This window comes from Oryx dammah, unplaced genomic scaffold, assembly GCF_014754425.2.
Source record: "Oryx dammah isolate SB20612 unplaced genomic scaffold, SCBI_Odam_1.1 HiC_scaffold_3, whole genome shotgun sequence".
In the NCBI taxonomy this organism is placed as follows: Eukaryota; Metazoa; Chordata; class Mammalia; order Artiodactyla; family Bovidae; genus Oryx; species Oryx dammah.
The window spans coordinates 25,715,929-25,731,450 of NW_024070187.1; the positions used below are offsets into that span (position 1 = coordinate 25,715,929).

The following is a 15,522-nucleotide window of genomic DNA, read 5'->3' on the forward strand; positions in this document are numbered from 1 at the left end:
GATGCTTAAAAAATCTTAACTATACAGTATGATGAAAATCTGGGAGTTCACAAAACGTAATAGAATATTTGAATAATCTGGAAAAGGAAGATTGTGCTTGTGTAGTCTCAGAAAACTTCTTTAACATATAATCTCCATTTATTAGTAAGAAAAATGTAAGCAAAATGAAGACTATGATTTTTCTTTTCTTGGTCAGGGTAGGTCCACAAATCACATAAACTAAATATCTTTCCAAAACAATAGGTTTTATCTCTTACAGTTGGCTTCCATTCTTAAGACTTACCTGGGATGGCTAGGTTTCTGAGGGCACTTAGTGCTGCATGCTGAACAGTTACATTTCCATCTTCTACATGTCTGTCCAATAAATCCATAAGTTTTTCTACAATTCCATTATCTACCATATGGATACAATTTCCATCTAAATAACAAGAGAAAACATTTTTTCCCCTCTTTACAAATATTTATAAATATTTTGTAATACTTATGCCAGCCCATTATCTACATTAAGGAAAATGGAGCTACAGAAAAATAAAATGAATTCCATCTCTTTCTCACATCAGACTTACGAGATTTTTGTTTACTGAGAAGTCCGATTTTTTTTAATTTTTATTTTTACTTTATTTTACTTTACAATACTGTATTAGTTTTACCTTACATTGACATGAATCTGCCACGGGTGTACATGAGTTCCCAATCCTGGACCCCCCTCCCACCTCCCACTCCATATCATCTCTCTGGATCATCCTCGTGCACCAGCTCCAAGCATCCTGTATCCTGTATCAAACATAGACTGGCGATTCGTTTCTTAATGATAGTATACATGTTTCAGTGCCATTCTCCCGAATCATCCCACCCTCTCCCTCTCCATTAGAGTCCAAAAGTCCATTCTATATATCTGTGTCTCTTTTGCTGTCTCACACACAGGGTTATCATTACCATCTTTCTAAATTCCATATATATGTGTTAGTATACTGTATTGGTGTTTTTCTTTCTGGCTTACTTCACTCTGTATAATCGGCTCCAGTTTCATCCATCTCATTAGAACGGATTCAAATGTATTCTTTTTAATGGCTGAGTAACACTCCATTGTGTATATGTACCACAGCTTTCTTATCCACTCATCTGCTGATGGACATCTAGGTTGTTTCCATGTCCTGGCTATAATAAACAGTGCTGTGATGAACACTGGGGTACACATGTCTCTTTCAATTCTGGTTTCCTCGGTGTGTATGCCCAGCAGTGGGATTGCTGGGTCATAAGGTAGTTCTATTTGCAATTTTTTAAGGAATCTCCACACTGTTCTCCATAGTGGCTGTACTAGTTTGCATTATCACCAACAGTGTAAGAGGGTTCCCTTTTCTCCACACCCTCTCCAGCATTTATTGCTTGTAGACTTTTGGATCGCTGCCATTCTGACTGGTGTGAAATGGTACCTCACTGTGGTCTTGATTTGCATTTCTCTGATAATGAGTGATGTTGAGCATCTTTTCATGTGTTTGCTAGCCATCCATATGTCTTCTTTGGAGAAATGTCTATTTAGTTCTTTGGCCCATTTTTTGATTGGGTTGTTTATTTTTCTGGAATTGAGCTGCATAAGTTGCTTGTACATTTTTGAGATTGTTTGTCAGTTGCTTCATTTGCTATTATTTTCTCCCATTCAGAAGGCTGTCTTTTCATCTTGCTTATAGTTTCCTTTGTTGTGCAGAAGCTTTTAATTTTAATTAGATCCCATTTGTTTATTTTTGCTTTTATTTCCAGTATTCTGGGAGGTGGATCATAGAGGATCCTATTGTGATGTATGTCGGAGAGTGTTTTGCCTATGTTCTCCTCTAGGAGTTTTATAGTTTCTGGTCTTACGTTTAGATCTTTAATCCATTTTGAGTTTATTTTTGTGTATGGTGTTAGAAAGTGTTCCAGTTTCATTCTTGTACAAGTGGTTGACTAGTTTTCCCAGCACCACTTGTTAAAGAAATTGTCTTTAATCCATTGTATATTCTTGCCTGCTTTGAAGATAAGGTGTCCATATGTGTGTGGATTTATCTCTGGGCTTTCTATTTTGTTCCATTGATCTATATTTCTGTCTTTGTGCCAGTACCATACTGTCTTGATGACTGGCTTTGTAATAGAGCCTGAAGTCAGGCAGGTTGATTCCTCCAGTTCCAAACTTCTTTCTCAAGATTGCTTTGGCTATTTGAAGTCTTTTGTATTTCCATACAAATTGTGAAATTATTTGTTCTAGCTCTGTGAAAAATACCACTGGTAGCTTGACAGGGATTGCACTGAATCTGTAGATTGCTTTGGGTAGTATACTCATTTTCACTATATTGATTCTTCTGATCCATGAACATGGTATATTTCTCCATCTATTAGTGTCCTCTTTGATTTCTTTCACCAGTGTTTTATAGTTTTCTATATATAGGTCTTTAGTTTCTTTAGGTAGATATATTCCTAAGTATTTTATTCTTTTCATTGCAATGGTGAATGGAATTGTTTCCTTAATTTCTTTTTCTACTTTCTCATTATTAGTGTATAGGAATGCAAGGGATTTCTGTCTGTTGATTTTATATCCTGCAACTTTACTATATTCATTGATTAGCTCTAGTAATTTTCTGGTGGAGTCTTTAGGGTTTTCTGTGTAGAGGATCATGTCATCTGCAAATAGTGAGAGTTTTACATCTTCTTTCCCAATTTGGATTCCTTTTATTTCTTTTTCTGCTCTGATTGCTGTGGCCAAAACTTCCAGAACTATGTTGAATAGTAGTGGTGAAAGTGGGCACCCTTGTCTTGTTCCTGACTTGAGGGGAAATGCTTTCAATTTTTCACCATTGAGGATAATGTTTGCTGTGGGTTTGTCATATATAGCTTTTATTATGTTGAGGTATGTTCCTTCTATTCCTGCTTTCTGGAGAGTTTTTATCATAAATGGATGTTGAATTTTGTCAAAGGCCTTCTCTTCATCTACTGAGATCATCATATGGCTTTTATTTTTCAATTTGTTAATGTGAATTATACTGATTGATTTGCAGATATTGAAGAATCCTTGCATCCCTGGGATAAAGCCCACTTGGTCATGGTGTATGATCTTTTTAATGTGTTGTTGGATTCTGATTGCTATAATTTTGTTGAGGATTTTTGCATCTATGTTCATCAGTGATATTGGCCTGTATTTTTCTTTTTTTGTGTGGCATCTTTGTCAGGTTTTGGTATTAGGGTGATGGTGGCCTCATAGAATGAGTTTGGAAGTTTCCCTTCCTCTGCAATTTTCTGGAAGAGTTTGAGTAGGATAGGTGTTAGCTCTTCTCGAAATTTTTGGTAGAATTCAGCTGTGAAGCCATCTGGACCTGGGCTTTTGTTTGCTGGAAGATTTCTGATTACAGTTTCAATTTCCGTGCTTGTGATGGGTCTGTTAAGTTTTTCTATTTCTTCCTGGTTCAGTTTTGGAAAGTTGTATTTTTCTAAGAATTTGTCCATTTCTTCCATGTTGTCCATTTTGTTGGCATATAATTGCTGATAGTAGTCTCTTATGATCCTTTGTATTTCTGATGTCTGTTGTGATATCTCCATTTTCATTTCTAATTTTATTGATTTGATTTTTCTCCCTTTGTTTCTTGATGAGTCTGGCTAATGGTTTGTCAATTTTATTTATCCTTTCAAAGAACCAGCTTTTGGCTTTGTTGATTTTTGCTATGGTCTCTTTTGTTTCTTTTGCATTTATTTCTGCCCTAATTTTTAAGATTTCTTTCCTTCTACTAACTCTGGGGTTCTTCATTTCTTCCTTTTCTAATTGCTTTAGGTGTAGAGTTAGGTTATTTATTTGACTTTTTTCTTGTTTCTTGAGGTATGCCTGTATTGCTATGAACTTTCCTCTTAGCACTACTTTTATAGTGTCCCACAGGTTTTGGGTTGTTGTGTTTTCATTTTCATTTGTTTCTATGCATATTTTGACTTCTTTTTTGATTTCTTCTATGATTTATTGGTTATTGAGAAACGTGTTGTTCAGCCTCCATATGTTGGAATTTTTAATAGTTTTTCTCTGTAATTGAGATCTAATCTTAATGCATTATGGTCAGAAAAGATGCTTGGAATGATTTCAATTTTTTGAATTTATCAAGGTTAGATTTATGGCCCAGGATGTGATATATCCTGGAGAAGGTTCGTGAGCACTTGAGAAAAAGGTGAAATTCATTGTTTTGGGGTGAAATGTCCTATAGATATCAATTAGGTCTAACTGGTCTATTGTATCATTTAAAGTCTGTGTTTCTTTGTTAATTTTCTGTTTAGTTGATCTGTCCATAGGTGTGAGTGGGGTTATAAGATTCTTAAAATAGATAAAATTTTTTAAATTGGCCCCAAAAATCTCTAGCTGAGATCATGACAGTATGTCAGAAGATAAGTAAGTAGAAACCACGTGCTTAATGTGTCCCCCAATTGTTTCCATTAATGAAGTATGCCAGTGCTCTGCCAACATTACACTAACAGTACTCTACATTTTGTTATCATGGTTGATACTTAAATTATTTTTAAAGCAGAATTTCTGAAACATTTATAAAACAGATTATAATAATTACTATTTAACCCTCATTTAGCTTCATGAATTATCAATATTTGCAAGTCTTATTTTCATCATTAAGGAGCTAATGATGGTCCCCAAAAAGACAGAATGAAAAATGGAATAAGTCATTATTAAAACATGCTATAACAAGAGTTAATACTCAAATAAAATTAAAAACAAAAGTAACTCATACTTCCTAGACACAGTATAAGAAGAAGTTTCTAGAATGAACAGCAGAAGTATCAGACTTCAGAAATATACATGAAGGCCTGGTGCCTCTGAAGTATTATTTAAGTAAATATTCCAGCCTAAACCAGTAGATCACCCACACTTAAGTTTTGTAGACATACGAGTATAAATTGAGGCACAATAATGAATACTCAGATTATTAGATCCAAGATAAAATCTAAATCCAAAGAGCATATCCTCCTAGATCAGAAGTATATTAGCACGGGACTAAAGTTTACTCATCTCTGAAGTGTAGAGTATTCAAAAAGAAGGACTTCAAAGTCACTGTTCATTATCTTTAAACTATCAGCTCTCAGTTGAAGTGCATAAAACATGTAATTTGTTGGGCAAGGTGCTATTAGTATTTCAGATTACTGAAAAATTAAGGTAGTAGTACACAGAGATTCTGCATATGCTTCTGAATGGTTCTAGGTTTAGTACATGTTATGGCAAAGCATAATTCTAAAATATAGAAAGTCTGATTTAATAAGAATGAACTAATATGCTTACCATTTCTGGCAAAATTTGCAATTGCCAATGCTCCAGCAAGCTGTAGCTGGTGGTTATTTGATGGAATCCAAGATAGTACCCTTTGAAACACATTACCTTTTCCTCCTTCGAATAATTTCTGCATGGATTCATCTAGAGATAAATGAAACAGATACGAGGGAAATACTTAGGAGTGACACATCCATATTCTTAACTGAATACCCAACTGGGAAATCATATACTTCACAATCCACAATTCATAAAGGGAGAAGTAATGGCTCTTTTTAGAATAAACTTTTAGTAGAGACTGGACAAAAGGGTTTAGAATTTTTCTATTCTAAATCCCAAGTAGCCATCTAGCTTTTAGACCTTTGGCACCATAGCTGTCTCTTCTAAATGACAGCTCTTTAAAAACTGCGTAAGACACTAAAGACTCCTCCTGTCCAGGTTCATTATCTCTAGTTCTCTTTATGATGTGTTTCAAAATCATCACATCAACAAGATTAAATGTGACAGGAAAATGAGAGAAAATGCCTAATGAAGTATTTATAAAAGAGACAATAAATTTAAAAAATTCTGACAATCATGTTTTTTTATTGACATAAACTATAACTCACCTCCAAGAAGTAATAAAACCATTAGATCCGAAGCGGTTTTGAGCTCAGCAATATCCTCCTCTTTGTCACTATCCACTTTCTGCTGAACAATCTCCAGTAGACATTCTACCAGGCCTGATTCAACAAGCTGTAGTTTAATAGCATCTAAAGAATAATGTGAACAAAATAACCAAAATTTAAGATGAAATAAGAGTTCTGGTATAGGCAATTTATTATTAAGAATTATAAGACACCAAGAAAGTACATGATTTAGATAATACTCCTTTGAAGATTTGAGTTTCAAAAGGAAGTATCAGACAGTGCAGCTTAAATACACAAGAGCTTTATTTCATTTTTCCATTTGATATTATGTCACTTTTCAGAATGTCTGGCAGCACCTAAACAAATTGATTCTCAGCTCTGAAGCCAAGTAATATCTACTGTTATTCTAGAGATTATACTCACATTTAAAAGGCAACACTATAAAATATCCTACACTGTTTAAAATAAAACACACACAGATGATATAGTTAAAATATATCCACTAATGGAATCTGAAGAGGTATTAGTAAATTTCAAAGTATATCACAAGGTATGTATATTTGGATTCATATTTGTACACTGTCATTTTTCTAAGGCAGTTAATTTGTAACTTTCTGAACTTGGAAAGTCATGTTTTAAAAAAGAGCTTCAGGTCCTCATTAATTTGAAGCTTCCTCAAGTGGTGGGAATGTGGTTCATTATATTATATTTGCTCTACATTTGAATAGGTTCTTAAATTTTCATAGTAAAAGTGGAAAGAAAAAATAACTTTGAATTTTTTTGATGGATAACTAAGGAATTTTAAACAGATTTTACATCCCAATTGTATTTTAAAACACTATCTTCATAGCAAACTATATTTGTCTATCGAATCAATATTGTTTATACTAATATCTCAAATATTCTTTCATTATAGAACATATTTCACTGAAGATTTTATATTCACATTCATCTCTCTCTCCCCCAATTCAGCAGATATTGTATAAACTTCATGCATCCTTGTGTTTTAACCTAAATTGGTCTACTTAAATATTTTGGGTATATTTGATACTGCTTAAGATAAATGTTGATCAACTGACCTTAGAAATACAGTAGCTACACAGATATTTTCAAACTTAAATTTTATTGTTTAATTGGATTTTATTTTAGTCTTCAGTTTCCCTAAGCTGTATATGCATATATCTACAGCAAGGGCAGTGTAAGCTTGTTATTTGGGAGAAACAAACTTTTTTTTTCCCCCCCAAACTTAAGACTTTTTCATTCAGACCATTTTAATGTATAAAAATTTGGCCTTTTTTCCCTATCACTAGGACCACTGATCTTCTTTGGCATATTATTTCAGAATACACAGAATATTCAACCTAGAATATTTTTTTTAAAAGTTATACTTGCACTGTGCCATGCTGAAAGTAGGGCGTTTCCTTGGTTACAGAATGATAGAACTAGAAATATGCAGTGACTAGAATGCCATGACGAAAAAGCCTTAAAAATACAAAAAACCTTGAATTATAGAAATCCCAGTTTAAATGTTGGACTCACTCTCCTTTGCACACAAGGAAAACCAAGGATGATATGCTAAGGATAGTCCAGACACAAATTTTCAAAGTTATCATTCAGTCCACTTCATAGTTATAAAACACAAGTGAAGACATGGAGAACAAAACAAATAAATAAAAAGTTATTATGAAATACTGCAAGGAAGGTTACAGGTTGTTCTCTGGCATAAAACTACCTGAAGGTCACAATGAACATTTCCTATTTGGCCAAACCACCAAATGAGATGACAAATAAATTTCTCCCATAAGATCTAAGGCATGCAGAAAATATAACATGTGCTAAGGTTAAACTATGAGATCTTTCTTCTCACAGTTTAACTGTAATCACATATATATATGGGATGCTTAAAATGCCTTATTAAAAAGGATTAGCAAGGCATTCCGCCAAAGCAGACAGTCTAGCACACTTTTATCAGTACCATTATGCCCAAGGACATCTACTTATATCACTACCATTTATGTATCATGTTTATATATATATATATATGTATGTGTATATCTGTATGAATGTATATTTAAAAATCTTTTCTAAGTGGTGGAAAAATCCCACAAATTCAACAAAGCGCATAAATATACATTATGCTTAAGTGTGAAAGTTGCTCAGTTGTGTCTGACTCTGCAACCCCATGGACTATACAGTCCATGGAATTCTCTAGGCCAGAATACTGCAGTGGGACAGCCTTTCCTTTCTCCAGGGGATCTTCCCAAACCAGGGATCAAACCCAGGTCTCCCACATTGCAGGTGGATTCTTTACCAGCTGAGCCACAGGGAAGCCCAGGAATACTGGAGTGGGTAGCCTATCCCTTCTGCAGCGGATCTTTCTGACCCAGGAACCGAACGAGGGTCGTCGTCTTCATTGCAGGTGGATTCTTACCAACTGAGCTATCAGGGAAGTCCTTATGTTACACTTAATCAACTATTACTATTAAATACATTATAACCACAGAACTATTACCTAAATCAAGAAATCCATCACCAACAACTCAAGAAACCCCTCTGTGACTTTTTCCTGTCACATATCTGTCCCTTTCAAATCACTACCCTGATATCCATACTTTTATAGTTTCACCAAATAATCATTACTAAAAAACTACAGCTTATTTTTAGCTTTTTTTGAAACTTCATATAAATGGAATCATATATTTTTCAGTGCTGGCTTTTTCTTTTTAATATGTTTATAGGACTCATCTACACTATTGGTTATGGCTATCTTCATTCCTTTCCGTAACTGTGTATTTTTCCATAATATGGATAGTCCATGTTATTCTACTGTTAATGGATACGAGTTGTTTAAATATTTCATTATTATAAACAATGCTGTTATCGACATTCCTGGAATGGCTCCTGGTGTACATGAACATGTTTCTGGGTATACACCTAACAGCAGAATTTCTGGATCACTGGGAACACGCATCTCTAACTCAATAGATACTGTTCTCCAAATCGTACCAATTTATAGTCCCATCACAGCATTTAATGAGTTTCCATTGTTCCACACCTTCATCAACACTTGGTATTATCATTTTTTCCAGTGAGTACATAGTGGTATTTCATTGTGGTTTTATTTTGCATTCCCTAATTTTTAATGAGTTGAGCATATTTTCATGTATTCATTAGCTACTTGGATTTTATCTTTTGTCAAGGCCCTTCTCAAATCATTTGCACTTCTACATTTTTCTTAGTGATTTGAGGATGTTTTTCTACATGTTGTACACATCAGCCCTCTGCTGGTACATGTGTTGCAAATATCATTTCATCTACTGTCATGCTTTTCTCAAATTTTTACTTTTAAAATAACCAAATTTATCATTTTTTCCTTTTAGTTAAGCTTTTTGTGATGTAAGAAAATTTTCTGTATGCAAGCCTGTGATGATATTCTCCTATCTCATGTTTTAAGATTAACTTTCTTATTTCAACTTTTACATTCAGTAATGTATCTGAAATGAAAATTTTAAAATAGTAAAAACTGGGATTGTATATGTGTCTCCAATTGTATTTTCTACATTTCTAGCACCATTTATTTAACAAACTGTTCTTTCCATATAGCTCCATAGTGGTAACTTTTTTTCTTAGTAAAACAGACATCTACTAATGCATCCATTTGTTTCTGGGTTATCCTATTCCACCGGTCTTCCTGTCCATCTATGAACCAATACTACATTGTCTTTTAAATATCAGTTCAGTTCAGTCGCTCAGTCGTGTCCGACTCTTTGCAACCCCATGAATCGCAGCACGCCAGGCCTCCCTGTCCATCACCATCTCCCGGAGTTCACTCAGACTCACGTCCATCAAGTCCGTGATGCCATCCAGCCATCTCATCCTCTGTCGTCCCCTTCTCCTCCTGCCCCCAATCCCTCCCAGCATCAGAGTCTTTTCCAATGAGTCAACTCTTCGCATGAGGTGGCCAAAGTACTGGAGCTTCAGCTTTAGCATCATTCCTTCCAAAGAAATCCCAGGGTTGACTTTTAAATATAACAGAGCTTTATCAGAATAAAGTTGTATTATTGTTATGAAGTAAAACCCGTTCTGCTCCCTTATTCTTGTTCACATTATCTTGACTATTCATGGTCTTTGGGATTTTGATGAGAACTGCAGTTAAGTCTTTAGATCAGTTTTGGGCCATATAACATCTTTACAGAATACATATAGCTTTCTGTTTATTTAGATCTTAGTTTCTCTTAATGATTTTTTACACTTTTCTGCCAGAGATCTTAGACATCTTTTATTAATCTATTCTGAAGTACTTCTCTTTTTTTTTTAATCCACTCAGCTTGCAGGATATTAGCTCCCAGACCAGGGATCATATTCAGCGTCCCCAGCAGTGAATGCACAGAGTCCTAACCATTGGAATACCAAGGAATTCCCTTAAATATTTTGTTTTTTCTATACTATAGTAAACAATGTATTTTTTAAATGTATTTTCTGTTTTTGCTGGTATGTAAAAATACAATGCTTTGGGTTTTCAGATATTTTTCTTTGTTTTGGCTAACAACCCAAACTCTAATTTTCAAGATTAACCTATTCTTTTGTATTCTGGATGTAATCCTATCATCTATGAAAAATGATAGCTCATTTCCTTCTAATATCTTTTCTTTCTTTTTTACTCTATAGCACTGGATAGTTCCTATAATACAATAAGAAATAAAAATAGGGATAATCCTTCTCGTTCCCAAATTTAGAAGGAAATGCTTTTTGTTTTACCACTGAATGTGAAGTTTTCTATAGAATTCGGGTTATATATTCTCTTCACTCTCTTTTAATAATGGTATCTTAAGTTTTTAAAAACCACATACGGATGCTTAATCTTGTGAAATGTTTTTCTGGATGATAAGATCATACAATTGCACACATCTCACACGCTAGTAAAGTAATGCTCAAAATTCTCCAAGCCAGGCTTCAACAATACGTGAACTGTGAACTTCCATATGTTCAAGCTGGTTTTAGAAAAGTCAGAGGAACCAGAGATCAAATTGCCAACATCCACTAGATGATCAAAAAAGCAAGAGAGTTCACGAAAACATCTATTTCTGCTTTATTGACTATGCCAAAGCCTTTGACTGTGTGATCACAATAAACTGTGGAAAATTCTGAAAGAGATGGGAATACCAGAACACCTGACTTGCCTCTTGAGAAATCTGTATGCAGGTCAGGAAGCAACAGTTAGAACTGGACATGGAACAACAGACTGGTTCCAAAGAACGAAAAGGAGTACGTCAAGGCTGTATATTGTCACCCTGCTTATTTAACTTATATGCAGAGTACATCCTGAGAAGCGCTGGGCTGGAGGAAGCACAAGCTGGAATCAAGACTGCCAGGAGAAATATCAATAACCTCAGATATGCAGATGACACCACCCTTATGACAGAAAGTGAAGAGGAACTAAAAAGCCTTTTGATGAAAGTGAAAGTGGAGAGTGAAAAAGTTAGCTGAAAGCTCAACATTCAGAAAACTAGGATCATGGCATCTGGTCCCATCATTTCATGGCAAATAGATGGGGAAACAGTGCCAGAGTTTATTTTGGGGGGCTCCAAAACCATTGCAGATGGTGACTGCAGCCATGAAATTAAAAGACGTTTACTCCTTGGAAGGAAGATTATGACCAACCTAGACAGCATATTAAAAAGCAAAGACATTATTTTGCCAACAAAGGTCCATCTAGTCAAGGCTATGGTTTTTCCAGTGGTCATGTATGGATGTAAGAGTTGGACTGTGAAGAAAGCTGAGTACTGAAGAATTGATGCTTTTGAACTGTGGTGTTAGAGAAGACTCTTGAGAGTCTCATGGACTGCAAAGAGATCCAACCAGTCCACTCTAAAGGAGATCAGTCCGGGGTGTTCATTTGAAGGACTGATGTTGAAGCTGAAACTCTAATACTTTGGCCACCTGATGCAAAGAGCTGACTTATTTGAAAAGACCCTGATGCTGGGAAAGACTGAAGATGAGAGGAGGAGGGGACGACAGAGGATGAGATGGTTGGATGGCATCACCAACTCAGTGGACATGAGTTTGAGTAAACTCCGGGAGTTGGTGATGGACAAGGAAACCTGGTGTGCTGCAGTCCATGGGGTCATAGAGTCGGACACGACTGAGCGACTGAACTGAAGATCTTATGATTTTCCCCTTTATTAAGTTTTAATGTGATGAATTATATTGATTGCATTTGGAATAATAAACTACATTTCCAGAATAAATCCAATTTAGTATGATGATTAATTTTTAAACATATTATTGGAAATTGTTTGTTAAAAGTTTATGGGAATTTTGGATCTATGTTCATGGTAAGACTGGCCTTTAATTTTTATTCTTCTATGGTCTTTGATGGTATTTTATTAGCTTCACAAAATACATTAGTGAGTATATTTGTGTTTCCTATTCCTTGAAAGAATTTAAGGTAAGATTACTTGATTTTTCTATTCTTGTGTCATCCATACTTGAAAATGTATGGGCATCAAATTTTTATAACATTCTTCTAGTATCTGTGATATCTGTAGTGAGATCTATTTTCTTGATTCTGGTTATTTGTACCTTCCCTCTTTTTTTTTTTTCCTTATTAATCTTACTAGGGATTTACCAGTTCTATGACATCTTTTCAGACTCAACATTGGCAAGCATATGCTTATATTGAGTTACGTATTTTCTATCTCATTAACTTCAGTTCTTTGTATTTCCTTCCTTCTAGTTTCTTTGGGTTTCATTTATGTTTTTCTTCACTAATTCCTGAGATTAAAACTGAGCTTACTGACTTTAGCTTTTTTCATTTTCCATTATATACTTTTAAAGTGAAAAAAAAATCACTTTAAGTATGACTTTACATGCATCATAAAAGATTTGAGATAGTTCTCATTTTCATTATTATTTAAAAAAAAACTCTAACATACTCTAAAATGGCAATCCTTTGTTAAAATTTTTTCCATGAGAAGTATACACATTTTAAATGGTTTATATGTACTTGCAAGGGCTCTGAAGGCAAGGTGCAGGGTTCCAAGTATGTCCATTAAATCAATTTTCATTATCATGTTGTCCACATTTTCTATACTACTATTTTTTTAAAAGTCTATTTGTCCTATGATATTTGTGGATATTTAGTTGTCCTCATAGTTCTGAATACTTTTGCTTCTAATCTTTTGGGATAATATGTATTTTTATAGCTTCCAAGTGAACTGGATCTTTCATCATGATAACATCACCTTCTGTAGTAAGTTTTTAATAGTAATGTCTATTTTACCTGATAGTACTGATAATATGAATATCTCAGCCTTTTTCAGGTTTGAATGGTATATTTTTTCAATCTTTTAAATCTCCTCATACTTAAGAAGTATTGCTTGTTTAGCTGGTTTTTAAAATTTCAGTTAACAGTTGGTCTTAATTTTAACTAAAGCATTTAGGCCACATACATTTAATGTAATTACCAAAATACTGTGTCATAAATCCAGTATATTTTTTCATCCCTATTTTTACCTCCTATTCCATGTTCCCTTTGCTCTCTGTTCTTTTGTTAGTTGATGCTGTATTAAAAAAAATTCTTTCCATAAATCTTTCCATTAGTTGCATTTGGTTTTAAAAATTATTCTAGTTCACCTTAAAATTTGGAATCATTAATCAGAATCTAATGGTACTTTCTTCCAGATAATACAAATGTCTTGGAACTCTTCACTTTTATGTCCCTCCAGATTTATACACTCATTTTGTGGTTCAGTTCAGTTGTTCAGTCGTGTCACACTCTTTTCAACCCCATGGACTACAGCACACCAGGCTTCCCTTGTCCATCACCAACTCTCAGAGCTTGCTCAAACTCACGTCCATCAAGTCAGTGATGCCATCCAAACATCCCATCCTCTGTTGTCCCCATCTCTTCCCGCCTCCTCCATTTTGTGGTATATAAAATATATATACATATACACACACTCTTTAGATTTCACAATGAATTATTTTTATTATTTTGTATATTCAACATTCATGAGATTTACATACATATTTACTGCCTTTTTTTTTTTTTTTTTTGCTTCTTTCTCCTCCCCTGCACCTATAATCTTCTTTCTGGATTCAGTTTCCTTTTTGGGGGGGAATTATTTTCCTTTTATCTACAAAAATCCTTTATAATTTCTTTTTAGTGAGAACATGTTGGTGGTTAACTTTCACGGTTTCTAATCTGAAAACATTTTCATTTGCTTTCAGTTCTGATAGTTACGCTGGGATTAGAATTTTAGGTTGTATTTATTTTCTTTCAGCACACAGAACATGTCTGTCATCTGGCTTTCTTTGCAACTGTCAAGAAGTTAGCAGTCAAACTTTTGCCTCTTTTAAGGTAATCTATTTTTCTCCTGGCTAATTTTAAAATTCTGTTCTTATATATATATGTTTTTCAATTTCAATATGACATATCTAAATGTATATTTCTTTGAATGTTTTAAAATTACTGGGGTTCTTGAATCCTTGATATCTTTCATAATTTTTGACAAGTGCTCTGCCAAAATTTCTTCATTCTTTGGCATTGCCTTTCTTTGGGATATACCTATCCCAAAGATAGGTATTATTATGTTCAAAGAGTTAAAAACAAACTTGAAAATTTCAGATAGAAACAAGAAACTATAAAAAGTAGAATAGCTGATTTGAAAAGGAAATAATTGGAAATTCCTGAATTGAGAAATACAACAAAAATTAACCTAAATAGATGAGTTTGATAGCAGATTAAATATAGTTAAATTAGAGAACCAGTGAACTGGAAGATAGAATGGAAGGAAATCCAGAATGAAATCCAGAGAAAGAAAAGGACCAATATACATAAAAGAGAATAAGAGGGAAAGGGACTCATATACATTTTTTGGAGTCCCAGAAAGAAGGGAGATGGGAGGGTGAAAATTCTGAAAGAGATGGGAATACCAGACCACCTGACCTGCCTCTTGAGAAATCTGTATGCAAGTCAGGAAGCAACAGTTAGAACTGGACATGGAACAACAGACTGGTTCCAAATAGGAAAAGGAGTACATCAAGGCTGTATATTGTCACCCTGCTTATTTAACTTCTATGCAGAGTACATCATGAAAAACACTGGACTGGAAGAAACACAAGCTGGAATCAAGATTGCCGGGAGAAATATCAATAACCTCAGATATGCAGATGACACCACCCTTATGGCAGAAAGTGAAGAGGAGCTAAAAAGCCTCTTGATGAAAGTGTAAGAGGAGAGTGAAAAAGTTGGCTTAAAGCTCAACATTCAGAAAACAAAGATCATGGCATCCGGTCCCATCACTTCATGGGAAATAGATGGGGAAACAGTGGAAACAGTGTCAGACTTTATTTTGGGGGGCTCCAAAATCACTGCAGATGGTGACTGCAGCCATGAAATTAAAAGATGCTTACTTCTTGGAAGAAAAGTTATGACCAACCTAGATAGCATATTGAAAGGCAGAGACATTACTTTGCCGACTAAGGTCCGTCTAGTCAAGGCTATGGTTTTTCCAAAAGTCATGTATGGATGTGAGAGTTGGACTGTGAAGAAGGCTGAGTGCCGAAGAATTGATGCTTTTGAACTGTGGTGTTGGAGAAGACTCTTGAGAG

General features: G+C 34.6%; 1 protein-coding gene across 5 annotated transcripts in view; it reads right to left on the minus strand.

Moving 5' to 3' along the window:
- Window positions 1-15,522, minus strand: part of RAP1GDS1 (Rap1 GTPase-GDP dissociation stimulator 1) — a 164,797-nt gene that overhangs the window by 16,891 nt on the left and 132,384 nt on the right. For all 5 annotated transcript variants that reach the window (XM_040237819.1, XM_040237815.1, XM_040237814.1 and 2 more), the window contains 3 exons: window positions 5,887-6,030; window positions 5,291-5,422; window positions 284-418 (listed from right to left, as the gene is read on the minus strand). In XM_040237819.1, the coding sequence (XP_040093753.1) occupies window positions 284-418; window positions 5,291-5,422; window positions 5,887-6,030 (411 nt within the window). The remainder of the gene's footprint in view (window positions 1-283; window positions 419-5,290; window positions 5,423-5,886; window positions 6,031-15,522) is intronic.